At 38.0% G+C, this 23830-nt stretch overlaps 1 protein-coding gene across 3 annotated transcripts; it reads left to right on the forward strand.

Annotated features, from left to right (window-relative positions):
• Positions 1-417: 417 nt before the first annotated feature.
• Positions 418-20686, forward strand: unm_sa1614 (un-named sa1614). 3 transcript variants are annotated; one of them, XM_028446447.1, is made up of 28 exons: positions 418-602; positions 2943-3015; positions 3132-3277; positions 3977-4051; positions 4179-4228; positions 5209-5338; positions 5415-5500; positions 5598-5673; positions 5809-5889; positions 6822-6919; positions 7062-7131; positions 7950-8037; positions 9067-9115; positions 9228-9400; positions 10212-10345; positions 10449-10540; positions 11833-12019; positions 13777-13862; positions 13936-14051; positions 15064-15131; positions 16084-16200; positions 16403-16691; positions 17057-17245; positions 17326-17389; positions 18228-18271; positions 19008-19162; positions 19259-19384; positions 20236-20686. In XM_028446447.1, the coding sequence occupies exons 1-28, from the start codon at positions 477-479 to the stop codon at positions 20308-20310; spliced, it is 3063 nt and encodes a 1020-aa protein (XP_028302248.1). In that variant the 5' UTR covers positions 418-476; the 3' UTR covers positions 20311-20686. The 3 variants fall into 3 exon arrangements, with proteins under 3 accessions (XP_028302248.1, XP_028302250.1, XP_028302249.1); XM_028446449.1 differs by having other exon boundaries at positions 16084-16191; XM_028446448.1 differs by having other exon boundaries at positions 7953-8037.
• Positions 20687-23830: the final 3144 nt, after the last annotated feature.

The raw sequence follows: 23830 nt of genomic DNA on the forward strand, positions 1-23830 counted from the left end.
CCATCAGGTCCTGGTCCATCAGGTCCTGGTCCATCAGGTCCTGGTCCATCAGGTCCTGGTCCATCGGGTCGTGGTCCATCAGGTCCTGGTCCTCAGGTCCTGGTCCATCAGGTCCTGGTCCATCAGGTCCTGGTCCATCAGGTCCTGGTCCTCAGGTCCTGGTCCTCAGGTCCTGGTCCATCAGGTCCTGGTCCATCGGGTCGTGGTCCTCAGGTCCTGGTCCATCAGGTCCTGGTCCTCAGGTCCTGGTCCATCAGGTCCTGGTCCTCAGGTCCTGGTCCTCAGGTCCTGGTCCATCAGGTCCTGGTCCATCGGGTCGTGGTCCATCAGGTCCTGGTCCTCAGGTCCTGGTCCATCAGGTCCTGGTCCATCAGGTCCTGGTCCTCAGGTCCTGGTCCATCAGGTCCTGGTCCTCAGGTCCTGGTCCATCAGGTCCTGGTCCTCAGGTCCGGATCAGGTCCCAGACGTGCACCACCATGCCCGAGTGTGTGTCGGTGTCTGAGTTCGTGCAGGAGGTCCAGGAGGACTGGAGCTCTCCAACCACCTCCTCCTTCACCTCCAAGATGATCAACTGCAGGAACACCGTCTACCTGCTGGAGGAGGTCAGTCCTTTATTATGAGCCATGCAATTAATAATGAGTGAGGATACAGCATTTCATTATATACTGTACATATTATTATTATTATAGAGCAGATTTGGTCCAATAACTCGTCTCCCAAATGTATTGTGATTTTTCTGACCAGGGTTCCCCAATGAACGTGTCCTCATGCACTTACATTACGTTCATGGTGTAGTTCTAAGTTTAACGGTTATTGATTAATTATCAAAACTGAATTACATTTTTTCCCATTCATACATTGGAATAGTGACGTCATAAGGAACTGTCCAATGTATTAATCATGACTACAGCAGCACCTCCTGTTGTTAGTGATTAGTATTAGTTTTGCTGTGGTAATAATACTGTAATTCAGAGCCAGAGCGTTATACTGACTCCAAGGAGTTATACTGACTCTGAGGGGTAATTCTGAGTTAGAGGCATTATTCTGACTTTAAATTGCTATAATGAATCCGAGGGGTTAAATACTGACTCTGAGGTTATACTTACTGCACCCTGAACATTCTTACTTGCAGGTTTTTTGGGAAATGCAGTTTGTCTAATTATTCTGAGATTGTGTTAAGAAGGAGGTTCAGGATGAAAGGACATCATTAAATATGTATGTATGTATTTGTTATTTCATTAGTTATTTACATGATTACAATCATTGACCCCAAACCTGGTCACAACACACAATAGTAACCATAAAAAGTCCTGTGGAATAAATAAAAATAATAAACTGAAAATTGACAACAATTTGCAACAAAAATTAAGACTTACTGGCCCCAACTGACATGGAGCAGTAACTGATTATTTTAAAGCAAAAGGAGAAATCAAATAAAGTGGACAAATACTTAACCCATGTATTGTGTTTTTCTGAGGTTGTTTACTTGGTGTTAGATTCAAACCCAGTATTCCCACACTCACAGGAATCAGTGACACCCCGCTCTCCGCTCTAACACTGTACCCCCAACAGAGAAGGCACACGTTACCACGGTAACAGATTAATCCTAATTACATCTCCTGCTATTGTTGTTTGACAGTAATGAGCAGAAAGCCAGGGAGACGGTTAGTAATGAGGATTCCAGATAATCTGCTGCTGTCTTAAGGAAGTGTTTCACACAGATCAAATAAAATGGCTTTAATTTAAGTACATTTGCTTTTTATGTTTACAGTATATAAACTAAATTTCTTGGTTGAAATACAAAGACTTGCTTTGTTTATTTATGGCATTTCACCTGGATGAAATTATGACATCGTTGTTGTTTTCGTTCATGAGTTTAAAGTCACTATGAATTACATTTTAATCCAGGGAAGGGCGATTTTAGTTTGTGTGATCAGTTGGCCAAAGGATTTCATCGGTTTTTCTTGTCGTTTTGTATATGTCTCTCTTATTTTGTGAATTTATTTTGGGTTTTTTTGCGCGTTATATGAGTCATTCTGAGTATTTTTGTTGTCATTTTGTGTTTTTAGAGTCATTTTTGTTGTTATTCTGTATTCTCTTCTCTTATTTTTGTTGAATTTGTAGTCATCTTATGTGTTTTTGAAGTCAATTTCTTTTTTTGTTGTCTTGTTGTCCAATTTTTCTTTAAAGGCGCAGACCACGACTCTCAGATACCTACCTCCCCCTCCTTCCCCGCTGCTCTCTTGCCCTGCCTCCAAACTTTCCAAAGTCCCACCCTCAGAGGAGCTAACAAGCTAACGTTAGTCCGACAGCAACATCACAGTAATATAACATGCTCTGTTAAAAGCATATTACTGCAGCGCTTCTCTCTCTCTATGTGCACACACCTCAGCAGCAACAACACAGTGGCACTTACAGCAGCCACATGGAGGCTGCTGTGCGCACATGAACAACACATGCACCACAGAGTTCTAGTGTAACAATTACAAATCAAACATAATGTAAATCAAACAGCAGTAAATATACCTTTCAAGCAGAAAAGTTGCTAATTCCATCTTCTACTCCTGGTTCTTTTTGCTCGGTCGCGGTGCATTCTGGCAATCTGCCAAAGGCTGCAGGAGCAGCAGGGGGCGGGGCTCAATGAGCCTATTTTTTCACATAAACTACTAGTTTCATGTAAAGCTGTCCTTACATAAGGACAGCTTTAGTAAATATGACAAAAAGTCACTTTTATAAGAGTTGCAGACTGCACCTTTAATACATTTCTGTGTTTTGGAGTAATTTTGTGTATTCATGCTTTTTAAGTACATACTGACGTAAATCATAATTTTCACACTTTAGTTCCACGTCATATTGTTTTCTCGGTTGTATATCTAATGCAGTCTAATTATTTAATGCTCTTTTAGGTTCTGCTACATTTTTATTACTTTATTGACTTTCAGGCTTTGGACAGCGATAGGTTGGTGTTGCAGAAGATGAAGAAAGCAGCAAAAGCCAAATACACATCAGGACTAGGTGCGCACACACACTCACACTGAAATAATTTGTGGCGTAAAGATAAAGTAGAGATCTATAACATGAACAAAGAATGCATGGAACCCAAACTCTGACGGATCCTCCGTCTCCCACAGATCACGTGTCCCACCTGGAGCACTACATCAACTCCATGGAGAAACTTTCCGTCAACTGTCACTCAAACGGAGAGACAGAGGTCGGCTCCGCCTTTTGTCGAATGGCAGATTTTTCCAAGGAGCTCCTCTGCCCAATGAAGAACCAGGTGAAGCATCACTGAGGTCAAGGGTCACAGCAGTCCAACGTGAAACGATTGGAGGCTTATTTTCAGCCTTTGCTGTTTATGGAGCACATCTGGACGTATTGAAACGAACAACCTGAAAGATCTCTGAGGTCTTTTAAAGGCTTTTTATTGAAAAGAAAACAATTTGGTTTCATTGATGGTATCTGTTTTTCTTTCTTTCAAAAAATTATAATTTGGGGAAAATAAATTGTATAAATTAATGAAACTTAATTCTAACATGACTACAGACCATTTTATCATAAAATAAGCACAATATTTTAACATTAATATTGACATTTATTGTTTTTCTCACATTTTCGTAAAAAAATAAAGGATCAAAAGGCTGATGCTTTATGTCCGTACTGGAGAAAGGTGCATACATGTGATTAAACCATTTGGATTGGTAGTTCAATCTAATCCATTCATGTTTTCATCCTGTATGAGGACATAAAGATCTAATGTATTTAGATAGAGCCTTCTCTTATCCTGTTGGATCCAAACCCTGTCATTTAAAGCCACTTCATTCACTGAAGATGTTTTAACGAAAATACAGTAGACGTGGACCAAACTCTAAAATCTGCTTTTTAAGGACATCATGTTTTAATGAAAATATCTATTTTAACGCTAATTTTTGTGTTAAGTTGCTTTCCACTGTGAGTGATCTGTTGTTTGTTTGTGCAGTTAAAGAGCATGCATCACAACATCAACTTCTTCCTGGATTCTCTGGTTAAAGGAGACCTGAGGGAAGTTAAAGGGGTGAGTGCTTTGTTCATTTATTTATTTACTGTTACCTTTCCTGCATTATTGTTCCTTATTAACCATGTTCTCCATGTCAGCTGCAGTTTGCACATTAATTGTTGTGTTTTTTTAAATCTGTTTGCAGGACTTAAAGAAGCCATTCGAGCGAGCGTGGAGGGATTACGAGAGCAGATTGTGAGTTTTTCGTCCAAAACTTTACGTGTTTCTCTTATCTTGACATGCTGTAGAGGAATCACATGGTGCTCAATTATTATAAAGATGCAGGGGTGAACTTTAAAATATATTTTACTGTTGGACAAGTTCTAGAAGATGTTAAAATATGCATACTCTGTATCCTTCCTCGAATGTATTTTTGAATATTCTCATATTTTCTCTAGTTTACTTCCATATTCCCATGAATATAGGTGAATTGGAGTGAATGTGATGGTGTTTCTCTGTATTAGTATTAGTACTCACCATCGCAACACAGTTAAAACAAAATGGATCTAAATTGTTATTTTTTTTTAAAAAAAAGGTAAAAATTGTGACTATTCTTCTTCAAAAACTCATAAAAATCTGTGATCGTGAGGGCCGCCAGTTCCAGCTCCGCGGTTTTTCACAGACAATGAAGCAGAGAAGAAGAGCTCTCCTAAGGGAGCTTTACTCTCCTTTAAACAGTGTTGAAGTTAAGCGAGCCTGCAGTCACAGATGTTTTCTACTGTTTTTATTCTCTTTTGCTAAACAAAAGTGGATTAAATTGACATCTTTAACTTTTCATGATTATTTAGCACAAATTGGCATTTTGATCTAAAAATATGTGAAATTATCTAAAAATCAGACTGAATGTTTCACTCCATTTGAAAACAATGGGATGTTTACAGGCAGTGGGGCCGTGTGACATCATCAATTACGTGATATCAAGATAGCGTAACACAGGCTATAAAACTGTAAAGTAGTCCCATTTTAAAAGGCAATTAAATGCTTAGATCTACTAATAAGTACATTTCAAATGTTTTAGGCCACATTTGTGAAAACAGTGGAGGATCCCTTCAAAAAGAAGCAAGACGAGTTTGAAAGGATGAATCCAGCAGCTGTTCTTGGTGTATAAAGTTCTCACGGTTTCTGACGCACATGCATGGCTGAGTTGTGATGAATAAATGAACGTATGGATGCAGTAAGCAGGTGGAGAAGGAGAAGAGGGAGCTGGCTCGGCAGTACGGGATGGTGAGGAGCGAGGTGAGCGGAGGAGAGATCGCTGAGGAGCTGGAGAAAGAGCGGCGTTCCTTCCAACTGAGCATGTGTGAGGTCAGTGACCCCGCCCACTCACACCCATAGTGCCATCTCCCTCTGAAACTCCTCCTCCTTTCTGTCCCTCTCACAGTATCTGATTAAGGTCAACGACATAAAGACGAAGAGAGGTGTGGACCTCCTTCAGAACCTCATCAAACACTACCACAGCCACAACAAGTAGGAGCTCACAATGCACTACAGAGAGGAGTCAATAGCACACGCTCAGCTCACTGTCTGTGTGTGTGTGTGTGTGTGTGTGTGTGTGTGTGAACAGCTTCCTGCAGGAGTGTGTGTCTACGGCTCAGAGGCTGCAGCAGTACATAGAAGAGCTGAATGGCGTCCTGGGCACCGTACGTCCACATTAACAGCACAGTGCTGACAGTGAGAGGTCAAAGTGTATGGAGAGCTTTATCATGTGTGTGTGTGTGTGTGTGTGTGTGTGTGTGTGTGTGTGTGTGTGTGTGTGTGTGTGTGTGTGTGTGCAGGTGAAGCAGCGACAGGAGGAAGAGAAGCGTCAGCTGTGTGCGATCAGAGATCAGCTGAGGCCGGTCGTCCACACGGAGCAGGTCAGACAGTCAGACCTGGACCTGTGTTGGAAATCACATACTAACTAACATACTACTCATACTAACATACTACTCATACTAACATACTACTCATAACAACGTACTACTAATACTAACGTACTACTCATAACGTACTCATACTAACATACTACTCATACTAACGTACTACTCATAACGTACTCATACTAACATACTACTCATACTAACGTACTACTCATAACGTACTCATACTAACATACTACAAATACTAACGTACTACTCATAACGTACTACTCATACTAACGTACTACTCATAACGTACTACTCATAACGTACTACTCATAACGTACTACTCATACTAAGTCTAACATCAAAATTAGTATGTAGTGCGTTCACATTAGATAGTATGAATTATGATAGTATGCATTGCATTGGACCGGCTTCAAGCTAAAAATCAAACATCCTCTTTTAAAATAAAAGCATCTCTCCTTGTTTTATAATTAGGGCTCTTGTTTTGAAGTTAACCAGAAGTTTAGTCAGTAGCACAATGATGTGTCTCCGAAAATCTCCCAAATGTCAGCATGAAATGTGTTTACGTGAGTTTTATGGATCAAATGAGCACATGTTGATATTCTTCTTGGTCATTTTCTCATTTAAAATGTTTTCAGAACTTTTAAAGATGGAGAATCAACAGATATATTTAACCTCAGTGTGATTCAGGTTTTATTCCTTGTAGGTTCCAAATGTATCTTGGAAGTATACTTCAGTGGGAATGATCACCATCCTACTCATACTATCCATACTTATAGTATACAGTATATACTATAATTGTAGTACATAGTATGCGATTTCGAACACAGACCAGGACCTGTCTACAATTTACTGCTGTTAGACAGGTGATCAGTGTGTGTGCGTGTGTGTGTGTGTGTGTGTATGTGTGTGTGTGTGTGTAGGACTCCCTACCTAAGCAGGTGTACAGTATGCATCAGCTACTGGGGGATAAGCAGTATGGTACGGAAAGATCAGGATTCCTCTACAAGAAGAGTGACGGGTACTCACGCACGCACACACACACGCACGCACACACGCACACACACACACACACACACACGCACGCACACACACACACACACACACACACACACACAACCTGCTGATCCTTTTTATCCACATTCTGTTTGTTTGTGTTTCAGGCTGAGGAAAATGTGGCAGAAGAGGAAATGTTCGGTTCATAACTGTTACCTAACCATCGCACATGCAACAGTAAGTGTCACTGCTCACCTGTTCAACAGGAGGGAAATATTTACATTTTCAATTTCACATTTTAAAGTTTTTGCTGTTTAATTAAAAGTTCAAGATAGAGCTTGTGCTTCACAGTCTCTTGAAATAGATAAATATTGAAAAGATATATAATTCCCCACCCCACTCCCCCCTTTTTTAGTTGAAAAGTGTTTGGTTTAAAAGTGTAAATTTTTTTTGAGTTTGTCTCTCAGTTTATCTTATTTGAATGTATTTATGTGCAGAAACACCAGCAGTGTGAATAATTGTGTGGGTAAAATCTACTCACAGGTTGACCTTGGCTGCTGTCTTTGATTAACGTTTATATTATTCTGATTTTTGCAGCTCATTGAGAGATGTTATTTCATGTAAATTATAATCATACATTTCATTTGAAAATCAGCGCCTTTCAGGACACCCAAGGTCACTTTACAGTGCATAATAAAACCACAAGAGTGTATAGTTCAAACCCACAATAAAAAATTAAGCTAAAACAGCATAAAAACAACAGTAAAAGTGAAGCTAAAACGCAGAGAGGACAGAGGTGGTCTGTATAAATTATATACTTTTTAAAAATACAAGGTGATTTTCTAAGACTTCTTCTGTTTTTAATCAGCTTTATTGATGTTAAAATTAAAAACAACCTCAATCCTCTCCTTTTAATCTTTCTGATCCAAAGACGTGATTCTATTCGTATCATCAGCAGCAGCATCAGCAGCACAGTATAAATCTGAAATCTCTCACAGCTTATCGTGTTTATCTCGACTGAGACAATATTTACCTCCTCATCCTCTCGTCTCCAGCAGAACAAACCTCCAACCAGACTGAACCTGCTGACCTGTCAGGTCAAACCCAGCGTGGAGGACAAAAAGTGCTTCGATCTGATCTCACGTAAGACTTTCATACACTTCCATACAGCACATCTTTATAAATAAGAGTTAGTAACAGTGGCCCTCATTTCTCAACCTTGCGTGAAAACATTTGGTCGGACACAGGACTAACTGATTAAAGCGCGCGGCTGAGTTTAATTGTCATTAACGTGTTACGCCCTTGAATCTTCCTGGTTTGGAGGCCCCGCCCACTGACGTCAAACAAACACTGGCAAGAAAAGAAAGGAAATCTTCACATCTGAGATGGAGCAAAACAAAGATGTGCTTTTTGACAGTGTGAAAACTGGACATTGGACGCGTTTGCTCCTGTCGGCCACCGTGTAAAGGTCTGCCCCCCTGTGTGCGCTGCGTACATTCTAGAGAGACACATGAATTATACCATTTATATCAGCATCAGGTGTCCGTAGACTTTAGGCAATAAATAACAAATTAAAAGAAATTTACAAATAAAAGCTTTAAAAGTGACTAAATGTTGTCCCATGACTGTTTATTATGCCTTTAGCAAAGTTCACCTATAAGTCATTGTATTACTGATGAAGTTTATGGTATACTTTACATTTTAAAAGCATGAATGATACACAGCAGTGTTACCCTGGTCAAATACAGTGCAGAGCAAACAGTGGTATCAGTAATAAGGAAGGTAGGCTTTTGTTTGTGTATTTAATTCCTTTTAATAATCCCTTTTGATTTGTTCTAAATGTATGTCTGCTTATGCTTAAATGACAGCTGAGGTTTGTTTAATACATTATTTTCAGTCACATTTTGCTGCTGAACCACAAATCCAAACACTCAGATTAGCGTACACAAGGTCAGACCTGACGTGAGATCTGATCGTAGCGTACACTGACGTCAGAATTGATAAATACCCAAACTTGTGTAAATATGCACATATCTGATTGTATAAAAGGTTGATAAATGATGGCCATTGTGAGCATGAATACATCCTAAACACAGTTCTTGGACTGACTGGAGTCACGCAAGTTAAAGACGTCCGTGTGACCCGAACCAAAAAAAGTATTTTCCTCCTCAGATAATCGGACGTATCACTTTCTGGCGGAGGATGAGGCGGAGTGTGTGGCGTGAGTCAAACCAGCTTTATTCTGATTGTTGGTTAAAGTTTAGTTAAAGCATCAGGTTTTATTCTTTGTCACCTAGAGTTTTATATAAATAAAGAGTTTTTTATGTGTTCAGGTGGATCTCGGTGCTCAGTAACAGTAAACAGGAGGCTCTGAACATGGCCCTGGATGGGGGAGTGGGAGCAGGGGGAGGGTGTGAGAGCAGCGTGGAGGATCTGACCCGAGCCATCACAGACGACATACGGCGAATGCCCGGAAACACGAACTGTGCCGACTGCGGCGCTGCAGGTAATCTCCTCCTATTAGACCATTCGTACATTTACAGGATCTCTGGTTGAGCTCACAATGGAAAGCAATCTGAAAGCTGATTGGACGTCAATGAAGCAGTTTGACTGACAATTACGAAGGGTTCTGTGAATGCACTAATGAAGCCGTCAGGGTTAAATTTGTCCAATTTTGTAAAGAAGCACTGCTCTAAGAGACAGGGTGACTGAAGGTGTGGCCAAAGTTTGGAACCCATGTGTCAAACACAAGGTCTGGGGGCCAAATTCGGCCCTTCGATTCATACATTTCAGCCGGCATGAAAAAGTAAAAATGACAGAAAACATGAATTGTAAAGTAATTACGTTGTTGATGTCTCAGTCCCTCCAAATACACAAATTCCTTGAAACTCCGCAATATTTTTGCTTTGATATTGTAGATAAATTCATTTATACACGGAAATGCAAACTAAGAAGCAAATGTTTTGAAATTCCTTATTTTCCCGCCTAATACCCGCTCCACTTGAGATCAAACTGGTCCGTATTCGTCCCCTGAACTAAAATGAGTTTGTCAGCCCTGGTTTAGATGGTCTTCTCCATATTTTGGCTATTACAGGAGTTTTTAAATTCCCTGTTGGCTTTTAACATCAGAAACCAGTCCGTACATTCTCCTCTGACTTTCAGCATCAAAGAAGAATTTGAATCCTGAGAACTTTCCTCCTTTTCCCTCCATTCTCTGTCCATGAACATCCTCGCTGATCAGTCACACTGAAATTTAAACCCATTTTCTCTCCTGATGTTTGTTCCTTCAGGTTTTACTGTGAAGTCTTTCTCTTTAGATCCTGGATGGCTCTCCACAAACCTGGGAGTTCTCACCTGCATCGAGTGTTCAGGGATCCACAGGGAGATGGGAGTCCACGTCTCCAGGATCCAATCCCTCAGCCTGGACGTGCTGGGCACGTCAGACCTGCTGGTGGGTCAAACCCAGCCCTCTGTGAACTGCTTCGTCAAACATCCATCAATGCTCGTTACAGTGGAAAAAAACAAACACACTTCCTGGTGTTTCTCTGTTTCAGCTGGCCAGGAATGTTGGAAACTCAGGTTTTAATGAAATCCTGGAGGCGAACCTGCTGAGCCCATCACTGAAACCCTCCCAACACAGCCTCATGTAGGACACACACACACACACACACACACATTATAATAATAATGATGATAATACGTTTTCTTTAAAAGTGCTTTTCAGACACATTACAGTGATTAAAACAAAAAAATATAATTCATGAAAAGGAAAAAAATTAAAGAACAACAGTAAACGGTGCTTAAATCCACCAGTGAAGGCTATAATAATGGATGTACGATAATGATCTGTCAGATAACTTCAGGAAAAAAAAGAAAACAAGACAAAATAATGAGCGGGAAAAAAGAAGAATAAATAGAGAAAAAAGAAAAAATGAAAGAAAAAAGAGAATAAAAAGAGGGAAAAGGGAAAAAAAAAAGAGAAAAAAATGAAAAATATAACTTCAAACTAATAACTGCTACATGCTAAGCTAACTAAAACATGTGGGTCTGGAGGCTACTATGGAATTCCTTCAGTCAGCACATTTAACATCTGACATACTGTACATGGAACGGAAACATCTAAACTTTCCTCATTCTTCTCATAGAAACAATGATATTTGAAAGGAATATGAAACTATCTGCACAGAAAAAAAAGCTGTGATGATGTGGAGACGTTTCATTCACACTACTTTTTATCTTTATAGTCACACAGCTGCATGTTTAATGTGAATTATTTATTATTTTAACTTTGACAGGAACAGAATATTCGGTTACACTTTATTTAAAGTTTTTATATTTTAGTGAACAACACTTAACAGCCTTCATGACACCTTATTCCATATTCAAAACCCATCTCTTCCAATCTGCCCATTCTGTAAAATATCATTTCTAATTTCACCTCCATTGCTTTTCTTTACTCTTCTTTTTTGTATTATACTGTTTTTAATGTATTGTACTGTTTTTTTTAATTATGTTTTTATTGTAAAGTGGCCTTGGGTGGCCTGAAAGGCGCTTTTTAAATAAAATAAATTATTATTATTATTATTTTTATTATTATTAATAATGCTAATGACATATAACAGCATACTGTTTGTCTTACTGTATGTATAAAACTTCAAGTAAAGTGTTACCGAATATTCTTTATCTGTTTGTTAAGAAACTACTTGAACAAAGTAAAGCTAAAGTCATTTTTTGTTTCAATTGTTTTGTTTTATCTAAAATGTATTTAACCTTTAACTCTAAACAAACATAATAAATGACAAACTTCACATTTTTAGTTTTTTTTTGATCAGTTTTTAGCTGTGGAAGCACCGCATGATCTGTTTTGGGGATTTTTGTAAAACCTCCTTTACCCGTATTTTACTGTTAACGCGACCTTGATATTTTTACGGCTTGTAGGAAGGAGAGAAAAGACTTCATCCTGTCAAAATACCAGGATGTTTATTTTGTGAGGCGGAGCTACAGTTCGGCTTCAGCGTTAAGGCTGGGTCTGCAGGAGGCGACCAAGAGCTGCGACATCTACAGCCTGATCCATCTGTACGCTCAGAAGGCCGAGCTCAGCCAACCTCTGCCAACTCACGTCCAGGTGACAAACACCAGCGTTGTGTTTCAGACCCTTTAATATACACACATATACACAAATATGTGCTCTGTTATTTATGCAAACATTAAAACTGCTGGAGACAGTTTTTTTAATCAGATAAAGACATTGTGTAGACCTCATAGATCAATAAATCAAAGATTATTTGCTTGAAAAAAATGTAAAAAGTTAGAAGAAATTAACGCACAAAAGTTTGTTTGTATCTCCACTGTAAACACTTAATTTTAAGTGGAATGAACGTATGCAAGATCTATTAATTAAAACAACAGAATAGACCAGCCACTTACCAGTACTTTGGATTTAAGTTGAATTCACCATTATGTGTTTACATGGTCATTTCTAATCTTTTTAAAGAGGATTAATTTTTATTCTGAATTAAAGGGGAATTAATGCTCTTATATAAACGTAGCCAATTAGGATCGTTTTAGACATATTTTTGTCTGGATTATTTCAAATTTAAGATGAGAGAGAGAAATAATAACTTGTGTAGAAATCAATAAATCCAAGAGAATTTGTTAAAAACAACAAAACCAAGACATAAAACGTTTACGGTACATTGCCGCTCAAAAATTTGTTTTGATCTCCACTCTAAACACTGGGTTTATTGACGTTGTTGGAAAGATTTTGCGCATTGCATTGCATTGTGGGATGTGGAGTCCAGTAGAAGTGTTTTTCCCGTCATTCTTACTTTTTGACTCCATTTTTGTTCTAGTTTGTTCCCAGTGATCTCGTCGCACTCCACCAGACATTCCATTTAGCATCTTTCCGTATAAACCCCAAAATAAACATCCTCTATTGTTTTGATGCAACGTTCAGTGAAAACACCAACAATGTGTTGGGAGGTCACAATAAACAACATTAAGAATGATGTAAAAACACTTCTATGCGTCTGTCTACGGAAGTGGTTCTCAACCTTTTCAACCCGTGACCCCCAAAATAAAGGATCCAGAGACCAGGGACCCCCACTGTAGCTGAAGGTGGTTGAACAGACATGAACATTGAAGACAGGACCATCTATAAGAGGGAATAAAGAGGAGAGATTTATGGGGTCCATCCATAAAGTCAGTAAAATGATGGTCCATTCTTCTATGAATCTGTGATAACCACATTTATTTATTTATCTGAATAATATCCACTGTTATCCAGGAACGTTTATGATCATCGCTATAGTATAGTCAGATGTAAAACCTTGTTTTAATCAGAAATAAAATGGGTTAAAAGTGAACGTGGTAAAATGGGATTTTAAAAACCACACAAATTAAAAGTTGCAATATAAATTGGCCAAAAACAGACTGAAAAATGTGGTAAAAAGGGTTCAAAGTGTATTGGCTTAAAAGTGGCAGAAAAAAGTAGGAACAATTAGTATAAACTGGCAAATAATGGGCATGAAAAATCGTTAATGTGGTTAAATTAGCAAAAAAAAGCATGAAATATGGTGAAAAGACATTAAAAATGACAATAATGGGTCAATATATGTGACGTTTGGTGTGGAAAAGGTTTATAAGTGCAGAAATAGTTGATGGAGAAGTGTCAAAAATGGGAGTAATGTTGCAAAAATGCATTAAAAGGAGCAAAAATATGGCAAGAAAAAGTGATAAAAAAAAATAGGTTAAAATATGGCAAATTTGGTGTAGTTGCAGAAAGGGGGTAAAAATAAACAAAAATGGGCTCGAATTGTTAGAAAATAAAATACAAAAGCAGTCCTATTATAACAGGACACACACTGGTTGCTATGTCAACAGGAGAAAGGTGAAACTGCTCTACATCTCGCTGTGCTATTGGCTGATAGAACGTCTCTGCACATCCTGGACTTCCTGGCTCAGAACTGGTGAGTCTGCTGTGACGCCTCAGTGAGTGTTTACACCTGTTTGTTTACCTTTGTTTGTGTTTCCTCCTGTCAGCTCTAATGTGGACGCACAGACACTAGCAGGAAACACAGCGCTGCACTACAGCTGCATGCACGACAAGAGTGACTGTGTCAAACTGCTGCTGAGAGCACGAGCCAGCATACACACTAGTAAGACATGCACACACACGCACGCACACACTCACACACACACGCACTCCATAGCTAATGTGGTTTGGGTCGATAAGCAGCAGAACATTTCCATAGGAATTATACATTTGATGTTTTTATTTAACTGAATCACATCCAAACATAAATATTAGCATCCATGCAAAAATAATAGAAATAAAACACAAACATTTTTAACACATTTAATTGGAGGAAGAGCCTTACAATTATTTTAAGTTCAGTAAGCATCTTGTTTAGTTTAGTTTAGTTTATTTCGGTCAAAAATTTAAATGTGTAATTGTTTTTTAGGACTTACACTATGTAATAGGAACTTAAGAAGCAAATAGAATGCAATTAAATGCCTTTATCACCTGGAAATCCCAACAAAAAAATTGTTTTAACTTGAATTTTTTATTCATTTATTTTTTTAATTATTTTTTTTTTCTCGAATTTTTTGTTTTTCACTCTATTTTTACTTAAACCATTTGATTGAGCAATGAATCTGTTCACAGAAAAACATCAATGTTGAGTAAAACGTGTGTCATGTGCATGTGATTGAGGAATAGTACAAATAGAATTTGCATGAAATCTGGTTGTTTGAGTTGAGATGATACTAATATACATATATATATATATATATATTTATATATCCCATTTATTCCTGTTAATTCCCAGAAATCCCTGTTAGTGGCCATGTACATTTTCCAACTTTGTTAAAAATCAACCATAAAATTTCGATCAGTGTGAATATAAATGTAATAAATAGTGTAAATGGGTGAGTTGATTTCATTTTGTAAATGTTGAAAAACAATAGAAGATATAATGACCTAAAACAAGTAAATACAAACACATTTAAAGGGATTGAATCAGGCTGTGGAAACACAGTGTGTAGTTTAACCCCATCACGCCTTTTTTTTAGCTGCCGTGTCAAATGTAAAATCATTTTATAAAAATCTGATTCTATCAGAGGAACATTTACTGGACCTTTGACAGTAACGTTTACATTTGTTTTCAGAGAACGACTCAGGAGAAACTGCACTGGACGTGAGCCGCAGGTTGAAGCACAGCCACTGTGAGGAGCTGGTGAGGAAACAACACTAAACACAATATTTACATTTAATATCAGGCAAGATAAGAACACAAATGCACACACACACACACACGCACGCACGCACAACTACTCAATGAGTGTTTTTACAATTTATTTATTTATTTTTACGTTTCAGTGTTTTACAACTCGTCACTTTAACCCCAACAATTTTTTTTTGGGATTGTACACAGTGTCGTTTGTTTAGTGCTGACAATACTTTATAATTCGTATTATATTTAGATGCATATTTGCACTTGTATTAAATCTTCATTTCATCGTTATTCTTTATAAACTGTTCATATAAACGTTGTCCTGGTCTCTATGATTCATTTTAACATTTTTAATCATGTATCTTTTGTTAATGTTTCATTTCACCATGTTATAATTTCTACTGTAACAAAGTCATTATTAAAGTATTTGCGACAGGCATCAGTCGCTGCAGGAGCTTCATTTATCATTTCCTTTCATTTCTGACCAATTTTCATGTAACTTAGTTGAATATTTTGGGATTGTTTGTGAGAAACTGTAGGACTTGTGAAAAAGTGAAAGTTTGTTTGACAATTTGTGATTAATAATGTCTGCAGTAATGTATTATGGGATGGGGAAATACTGTGGAGTTTTATTGAATTTATGAGTTCAACTGAATTATTTGCTAATTTACACAATGATTCATGTTTTCTCAGTCATTTTGACTTTCTTCTTCTACAGATAACTTATGTATGAAAGGACAATTAAAGCTTATTTAATCTTGAATGACGGAGATAAATCTAATGAAAGACGTCCCAGTGCACAGAAACCTAAAGAATTAAGCAAACCTAACAGTTTTATAATGCAAATGGTTTATTTAATAAAGGGTTAAGACAACATATTATAATAAAGAATCGACAAAATAAGAGAAAATTAAAGCTTTAATGATTTAAAGAGTAATTAAATGTGTCCATGCAGCTGCAGCAGGCCCAGTTTAACCAGTTTGACCATCACATCAACGTAGAGTACGAGTGGAGGCTTCGACACGACGACCCTTACGACAGCGACGACGATATAGAGGAAAAGGTAACCATGGTAACCAAACCCGACTCCACTTGGTCATGAAAACAATCTTTTTTTGTTTTAAATATATCTGTTTTATTTTGAAATCTGAGATGAATTATTTTTTTCTATATTAATCAAACTTGTTGATCATAAAAGTCACATGATGTCACGTGATTGGTTCGTTGGTTCAAAGAGTTTGAACTCAAAGCGATTCTGTATTTTCTGGCTGCAGAACGGTCCCGTGAAGAAGGAGCGCTCCTCCTCCTCCTCCTCCTTCACCCCTTCCTTCTCCTTCTCCTCTCGTCCCTTCATCTTTAACTCCTCCTCCTCCGTCTTCCCGTCATCCTCAGCGGCAGCAGCAGCAGCAGCAGGAGGAGGAGGAGGGGGAGGGGGTCTCCTCAGTGTGGGCAGGAGGCTGGCCATGGCCATGGAGTTCCACAGTCGCACCTCGGGCTCCAACCCCAGCCCGCCGCCCCCTCCGCCCTCCTCCCCCGCACCGCCGCTGCCTCCCAGGGTCAAAGGTCAGGTCGTTCTCAGCTTGTATTGTACACAAAATGAGATAAAATAAATTTCAGGACAACATAAATACACAAAATGGCTCCACAAATCATGACAAAATGACACCAAAAGCAAATATAATACATACAAAATGAGAGAAAAATAGATGTAAGGACAACGTAAATAGACAAAAATGACTCCAAAAGCATACAAATCACCATAAAACACACAAAAGACCACAAAAATACACAAAATGACTCCAAAATTACAAACAAAAATACACACAAATAAAATGACAACAAAAAGCACAAAAAATGAGAGAAAAATAGACCACAAAAATACACAAAATGACTGATGTTCTCTCCTTTGGTCTCATTCTCACCTCCAGCTCCCAGCGTTCCTCCTCCTCCTCCTCCTCCTGATGGAGGAACCGGAGCCGGGGACAGAGGTGAGGAAGAGGAGGAGGAGGAAGAGGAAGAGGGCGAGGTCTTCTTCTCCATGTCAGGAAAGAAAAGAATGAATCCTCCTCCCATCGCCGTCAGACACAAGAGGAGCAGCTCAGAGTCCAGCAAGAACGGTAGCACACGCACGCACATGCACATGCACATGCACGCACGCACACACAGTGCATAATGTGATAACTCTGTGTGTGTGTAGATTATGGTTTATCAACCAGTCCAAGGATCTACAGCGGCCCAGACTCCTCCTTTAAGAAGTGTGGGTGAGTATCTGACATGCACGCACGCACGCACGCGCACACGCGCACACACACACACACACACACACACACACACACACACACACACACACACACACACACACACACACACACACACACACACACACACACACACACACACACACACACACACACACACACACACACACGTATTTATCTTTTATAAAAAGCCCAATTAAGTTACTACTATATATGATATTATACTATATATATATGTATATATATATGTATATGTATATATATATATATATATATATATATATATATATATATATATATATATACTACGTGTAATACTATTATATAAAATATGGGATTTTCACAGCGCGTCATCAACCCGGAAGTCGTCATTTTGGAGATAAAGCAGCAGGTCTACAAACGCAGACAAGAAAATCCCAAATTTCGAGACAAAATTGTGAACTATTGCCATATTTTTGTCTGCACCAATCGGCCAAACAGTGAGACACAAACCCTCTATAGATTTCATAACACACATTGTGAGTAAATCCTGTTTGCAAACAGCGGCAGCAACAATCATTGCACAGGAGTTTGAAGCACAGAGAAATGTAGGAGTTAGCTGTATAAACATAAACATATAAACATATTTAATTATTACGTATATTACTAATATAATTCACAAACCTGCTGCTTTTTTCTTTAACTTTGATGAAGTTATTATAACACAATAATTCATTCTAACAGCACAGCTCTAACTTTTACTTCTTCTTCTTCTGCAGATCTCTCTGTTGTGTTGTGCTGTCCTCTGCTGGTCATAGAGGGAAATGTCTTAATAAATCTGTTTGTGTGTGTCTCTCTCCAGTCCAGCTTCACCCTACAGCTCACTGACTGAAGGTTCAGACAGAGGTATTTACATGTTAGCTCACTCTGTGACGTGCACTGAATAATCCATTCATTATCAATACACTGATGGTTGGAGTTAATCTAGTGTCAGACACTAGTTATATTAAGTTTTTAGGAGTCATTTCTTGTTTTGTTTATCTTCGTTGTCGTTTTGTGTATTTTTCTGTTCTTTTGTGTGTTTTTGAAGATATTTTGTGCATTTACTTTTGGGGCCACACAAAATCTGACCGAGGGCAACTTGTGGACCCTGTCTGCCTTACATTATAACTTGATTGAAATTTAGTTTGTTTGTTTTTTGGAATCAACTTTTGTGTATTTTTTGTTCTTTTTTAAGTAATTTTTGTGTATTTTTCTTCTTTTCTGTTAGTTCCTGTAATTTTTTAAATATTTTTTGTTGTTTTATTTATTTTCCTGTCATTTTGTGTGTTTTTTGGAATCAGTTTTTGCGTTTTTGTTATTTTAGGTTTTTTTGTTGTTGTGTATTTTTGTCATTTTAGGTTTTTGACGTCCGTTGTGTTTATTTATGTTGTCCTTTTGTGTTTTTTTCTGTCCTTTTGTGTGTTTTTACTTTGGCGGCCACACAAAAATCTTACCGAGGTCGGCTTGTGGCCCCCGTGCTGACCCTTTCTGCCTTGTGTCATAACTTGACTGAAATGAGGTAACTGTTACTAAGGGTTGTGGTTAGACATTTAAAACAGTCATATTGTGTCACAGATTACATTTCTATTCTTTTCTTCAGCGTTCAGACGAGCAGAAAGCGACGAGAGTTCCACGTTCACTCGGAGTTCCTCCATCAAAGCTCAGCACAACGGCACGCCGACCAATCCGCGCTCTCAGAGCTTTGATCTGGACAGCAGAGGCCCCGCCCCTCGGCCACTCCCTCGTAGATCATTGGTAGGACTTTATGAACCTTTTGCATTGCAATGAAGACATTTTTTATCAACCGTGATATGAAATTCTCACAAATCAAAACATGTTCTCGACTTCCAGCCTCGAGGCTCGAACGCCCGACGGGTTCAGGCTCTGTACGACTGTCAGGCCGACCACCACGACGAGCTGAGCTTTACTGAAGGTCAGGTGATCATAGTGCTGGGACAGGAGGACTGTGATTGGTGGGTAGGTATCGCTGCCTTTTTCCTAATAATTCGAGTGTAGATATATAGAACGTTTTGATTGGAGAAGAAACAGAACAATAAAAAAAATAAATGCATTGAAGAAATGTTTTTCTCTTATTCAGAAGTTTAGGAAAAAAGGTCTGCTTTTATTTTGCTCAAGAACAGACACAGTTCACCAAAGTAAATACACAAAATGACTCCAAAAACACACACAAAACACACAAAAAATATACCAGACAAGTATCCAAAATGCCTCCAAAAACATACAAAATGAAAATAAAATTACAAATAAGCTGAAATACATTCAAAACAACAAAAATACCTGCAAAAACAGCAAAAAAAATATACAAAATTACCAAATAATATAGAAACGACAACAGAAATAGGCAAAATGACTGCATAAACAACAACAAAAATCAACTTAACAAATACACAACAAACGTGTTGGGAAGTCACTTTGGAAGAGTTTTTGGGGCAAACGCAATAAATCACTGTAAGAATGAAAACACTCAGTCTACAGGACTCCACATCCCACAATGCAATGCGTGAAGCTTTTCCAACAATGTCAATAAGAAAGTGTTTACAATGGAGATTAAAACCAACGTTTGAGCGACAATTTCAACTTTGAAGATCTTTTTTTTTTTTTTCAAGCAAATGATCTTTAATTTATTGATCTATAAGGTGTAGACTATCTTTATCTGACATAAGATTAAACATAAGAAGACCGAGTTTAGAGCCCTGAGGGACGCCAGGAAGCAGAGCAGCAAGTACAGCTAAAACACTTCTCTTTCCTTCTCCCCGTGTGTGTGTGTGTGTGTGTGTGTGTGTGTGTGTGTGTGTGTGTGTGTTTAGCATGGCTACATCGAGGACGAGCCTGAACAGAGGGGTTTGTTTCCCTCCTCCTTCGTTCAGATGCTCTCAGACTGACGTGAATCTAAAACAGATCCAGAAACAACACTTTTCAACATCAGAATCCACATCACCAGAGTCCAAAGAACCAGAACCTGGAGCTCCTGGTACTCCAGACTCCCCGACGAGACGATGGAGTCGGCTCCGTCTTGTCGTCTTCTTCTTCTGCTACGAGAATGCGGCACCGAGAGACTCCAGTAGCGGTTGTCATGGCAACCTGAACTCAAAATGACCCGGATTACCTTTGAACAATAAAGTTCATTGTTGAGTGATGAATCTGGACCATTTTACACAAAATATCCTCCTTGTCTTGGCACAAATTACTGTACTCAACACGCAGATGATATAAGATTACCTCAGGTCAGCGCAGTCTGCCAGGCTTTTATTTTGAAGGTGAGGCCAACCTGAATTACTTTATTTATTAATTTGTTTATTTTTTTTTTTAGAATATTTATTTGGTCGCTCCCCCTTTCATAATGCAGGTTTCTCTTTCACAGTGAGATGACACTTTTAAGAAACACATTATGGGATGTTGTGGACCACAGCTTTAAAACCAACATTTGTCAGGTGTTTAAATTAAGTTTTGAGTGAATGTAATGTCTGAAAAAGAGGTCGTCAATGGCCCACAATCATTATTTTCTTTCTTTGATAAGAAATGACTCAGTGTTGCATTATAGTTCAACTTGGACAAAAATGAATTAAATAAAAAAAAGTGTATTTTATGATTTATTGCGATTCTATTGTCGGGAAAACATTCAAAATGAGAAAGTTCAACATTTTAAAGTGAAATATAATGTGTTAAACCTTAACAGTCCATTTGCTTTTGTCTGAGTTATGCTACGTTTTTGTATCAAAGATAAAAACGACACATAAACAAGCTCTGGTATTTTAACAGCTTATACCTGATTTACATTTAATTTAGAATGTGGCAATTCAGAGCAACAAGCAGAATGTAGGGAGACAATAAAAAAAATGGATGATTGTGTGAAACATCACTTGAGGCTTGAACTCACTATTTCTGGCACACCAGACAATGCATACATGTCGATTAAAACAATATAAAAATATATTAATAATTATGATTTCATTGAATAATAGAAACAAAACTGCAATTTCGTCACGGGACGAAATCCAATCAGAACTCATGAGATCATGTGGTCGTACACATTGATCACTTTATATCTTTCTGTGTATTTACAAACACTAAAACCATCCAATATCAGTTTCATACATGGGAATTAAATCTGTTTTTTTTCAAAATGCATAAACTCTTAAACTGTACATTTTAGTCAAGATTTAGTCGACTAAAACCTTAATGACATTTAGTTGGTTAAAACTGAAATAGTCCAGAACACTACATTTTGAGTAACAAACTAAATCAAAATTTGAGGTAAAAATTTGTAGTGATTGGTGCTACATATTTACTGTACATTTTTTAAAAATTTTTAGAGGCTTGTTGTAGCGCCATCTTTGGTGCAAACATTTGAGGACTTTTCATATGAACGAAGTAGGATTTTCCTCAGAAGAAAAATAACATGCAGGATAACAATAACTCAACAGGTTCCTGGGAGCAAAATAAAGTGTCTTGCCCACACTCTAACACACACACACACACACACCAACACTCTTCCGCTCACACACCAACGCTCTTGTGCACACACACCGATGCTCTTGCGCGCACAAACCAAAGCTCTTCCGCCCACACACCAATGCTCTTGCACCCACACACCAACACTCTTGCACCCACACACCAAGGCTCTTGCGTGCACACACCAACACTCAATGTTTTTTTTTTAATTAAAAAATGTAAAACCTGTGTCATTGGTTGGGCACAATGGTTGTGCTGAGCGGGCCGGGCCCCCCATGGTCCACCCATAGCGACGGACCTGCATACAGCCAGATTAATCTGTGACTGTGTTTAACTAAATGAAGAACCCACAGTGCAGGACCAGTGAAAAATAATGACAGAAATAAACAGAAAATACAACTAAAATCATTTATTTAATTTTTTTTAGAAGAATCATAGCATTTGTATTTCCATCAACAAGTACTCATACAGTATGTGTACTCGGTATCAGCGATGACTGTAAGTACTCATACTCATTCACAAAAGAAAAGAAAAAAACAAGTGGTATTGATCATCCCTATTGATCATAACTGCTAAATACAGGGTTAAAAAACTTCATTTATCTGAGCTAACTCACTCCCATATTCTTGATGCACAGTAGAAATAATCACAATTTATAGATAATGGCACAAGTAGCAGTTAGCATTTAGCTTATCAAGAATGATGGCTGCTAAAAAACATGACTGTGTAGTGGTCATGATTAATATAAATATAAGCTATTTTTTATTTTTAACAACAGTAAACAGGAGTTCAGGTTCTTAGTTCAGTTTAAAGCCAGTGCTTTAATTCTGAAAGACCGGAAGGGGAAGTTGTTGTCGTGTATGTGCATCTTTTCATTGTGTTTGTTTAACCCTAACAGGGCCTATTTATTTATTTTTTACATTTCTTATATCTATCACACAGGAAGTTGCACCCATAAGCAGGAAGTAGCTGTCCCAAAATTAAAAGTGGTTATTAATCTTCAAGTTTTCCTTTTGAAGTCGGTTTCTCTTTGGATGTAGTTTGACTCAATGAAGTTAGTGTAGATTTTTGCTCATCCATATTTTTCTTCCATTTTTAGCTTCCAATATCTCAGGAACTACATCACATAGGAAAATGAAATTTGCTATATGAATACAGCTCTACCTACTCTCTCAGAATATACAAAAACATCTGCTATATACAGTATCTGGTGGACATGCCAGACCCTTAAAATTGGAAAAAAGTTTGTCTGGGTTTGGGTCTGGAACAAGTTTGGGCCTTCAGTAAATAACTTAGCATATGTCTCAGCTCCCTTTAATATGATTAGCTTAAAGATATGTACATAGACTGTTCACATCACTAGTGATAAGTCACATATATGCATTAGTTCTTGGATGACAGAACCTAAAAATACGACAAAAATATGTGGGAATGTAAGAAAAAAAAAAAAATCTAATCTCTGTTTTAATTCATAGTCTAAAGATGACTCCATATGAAACCATTTTTCTTTTTGAAACTTCTTTATTTTTATTTTGGGACCCCAACATGGGGGTTATTTCACCACTCACAAATATTGAAAATCCTTGACATGAGGCCATTGTAGCTCGCTGTGTCTTACAATCATTTGTTGTTTATTTATATATAATGAGAGAGTAGGTGGAGCTGTATTACTTTACCAAAATTTCAGTTTCCTATGTGATGTAGTTCCCAAAATATTGGAAGCTGAAAATGGGAGAAAAATCACAAACGCACAAAAATCGACACATACCCCCCTCACTAAAATGTCTATATCTCAAAAAGTATTGATCTGATCAAGCTAAACATTTACAGTGTGCCTATTGAATAATTAAGGAACAATAGGGGGAAAAAAAATCTGATTTTTTTTGTGACCGAAATGCGTGGGATGTCCTGAAAATTTCAAGTTCTTCATGAAAACCTGTGTGGACGAGG

This window comes from Gouania willdenowi, chromosome 5, assembly GCF_900634775.1.
Source record: "Gouania willdenowi chromosome 5, fGouWil2.1, whole genome shotgun sequence".
NCBI lineage: Eukaryota > Metazoa > Chordata > Actinopteri > Blenniiformes > Gobiesocidae > Gouania > Gouania willdenowi.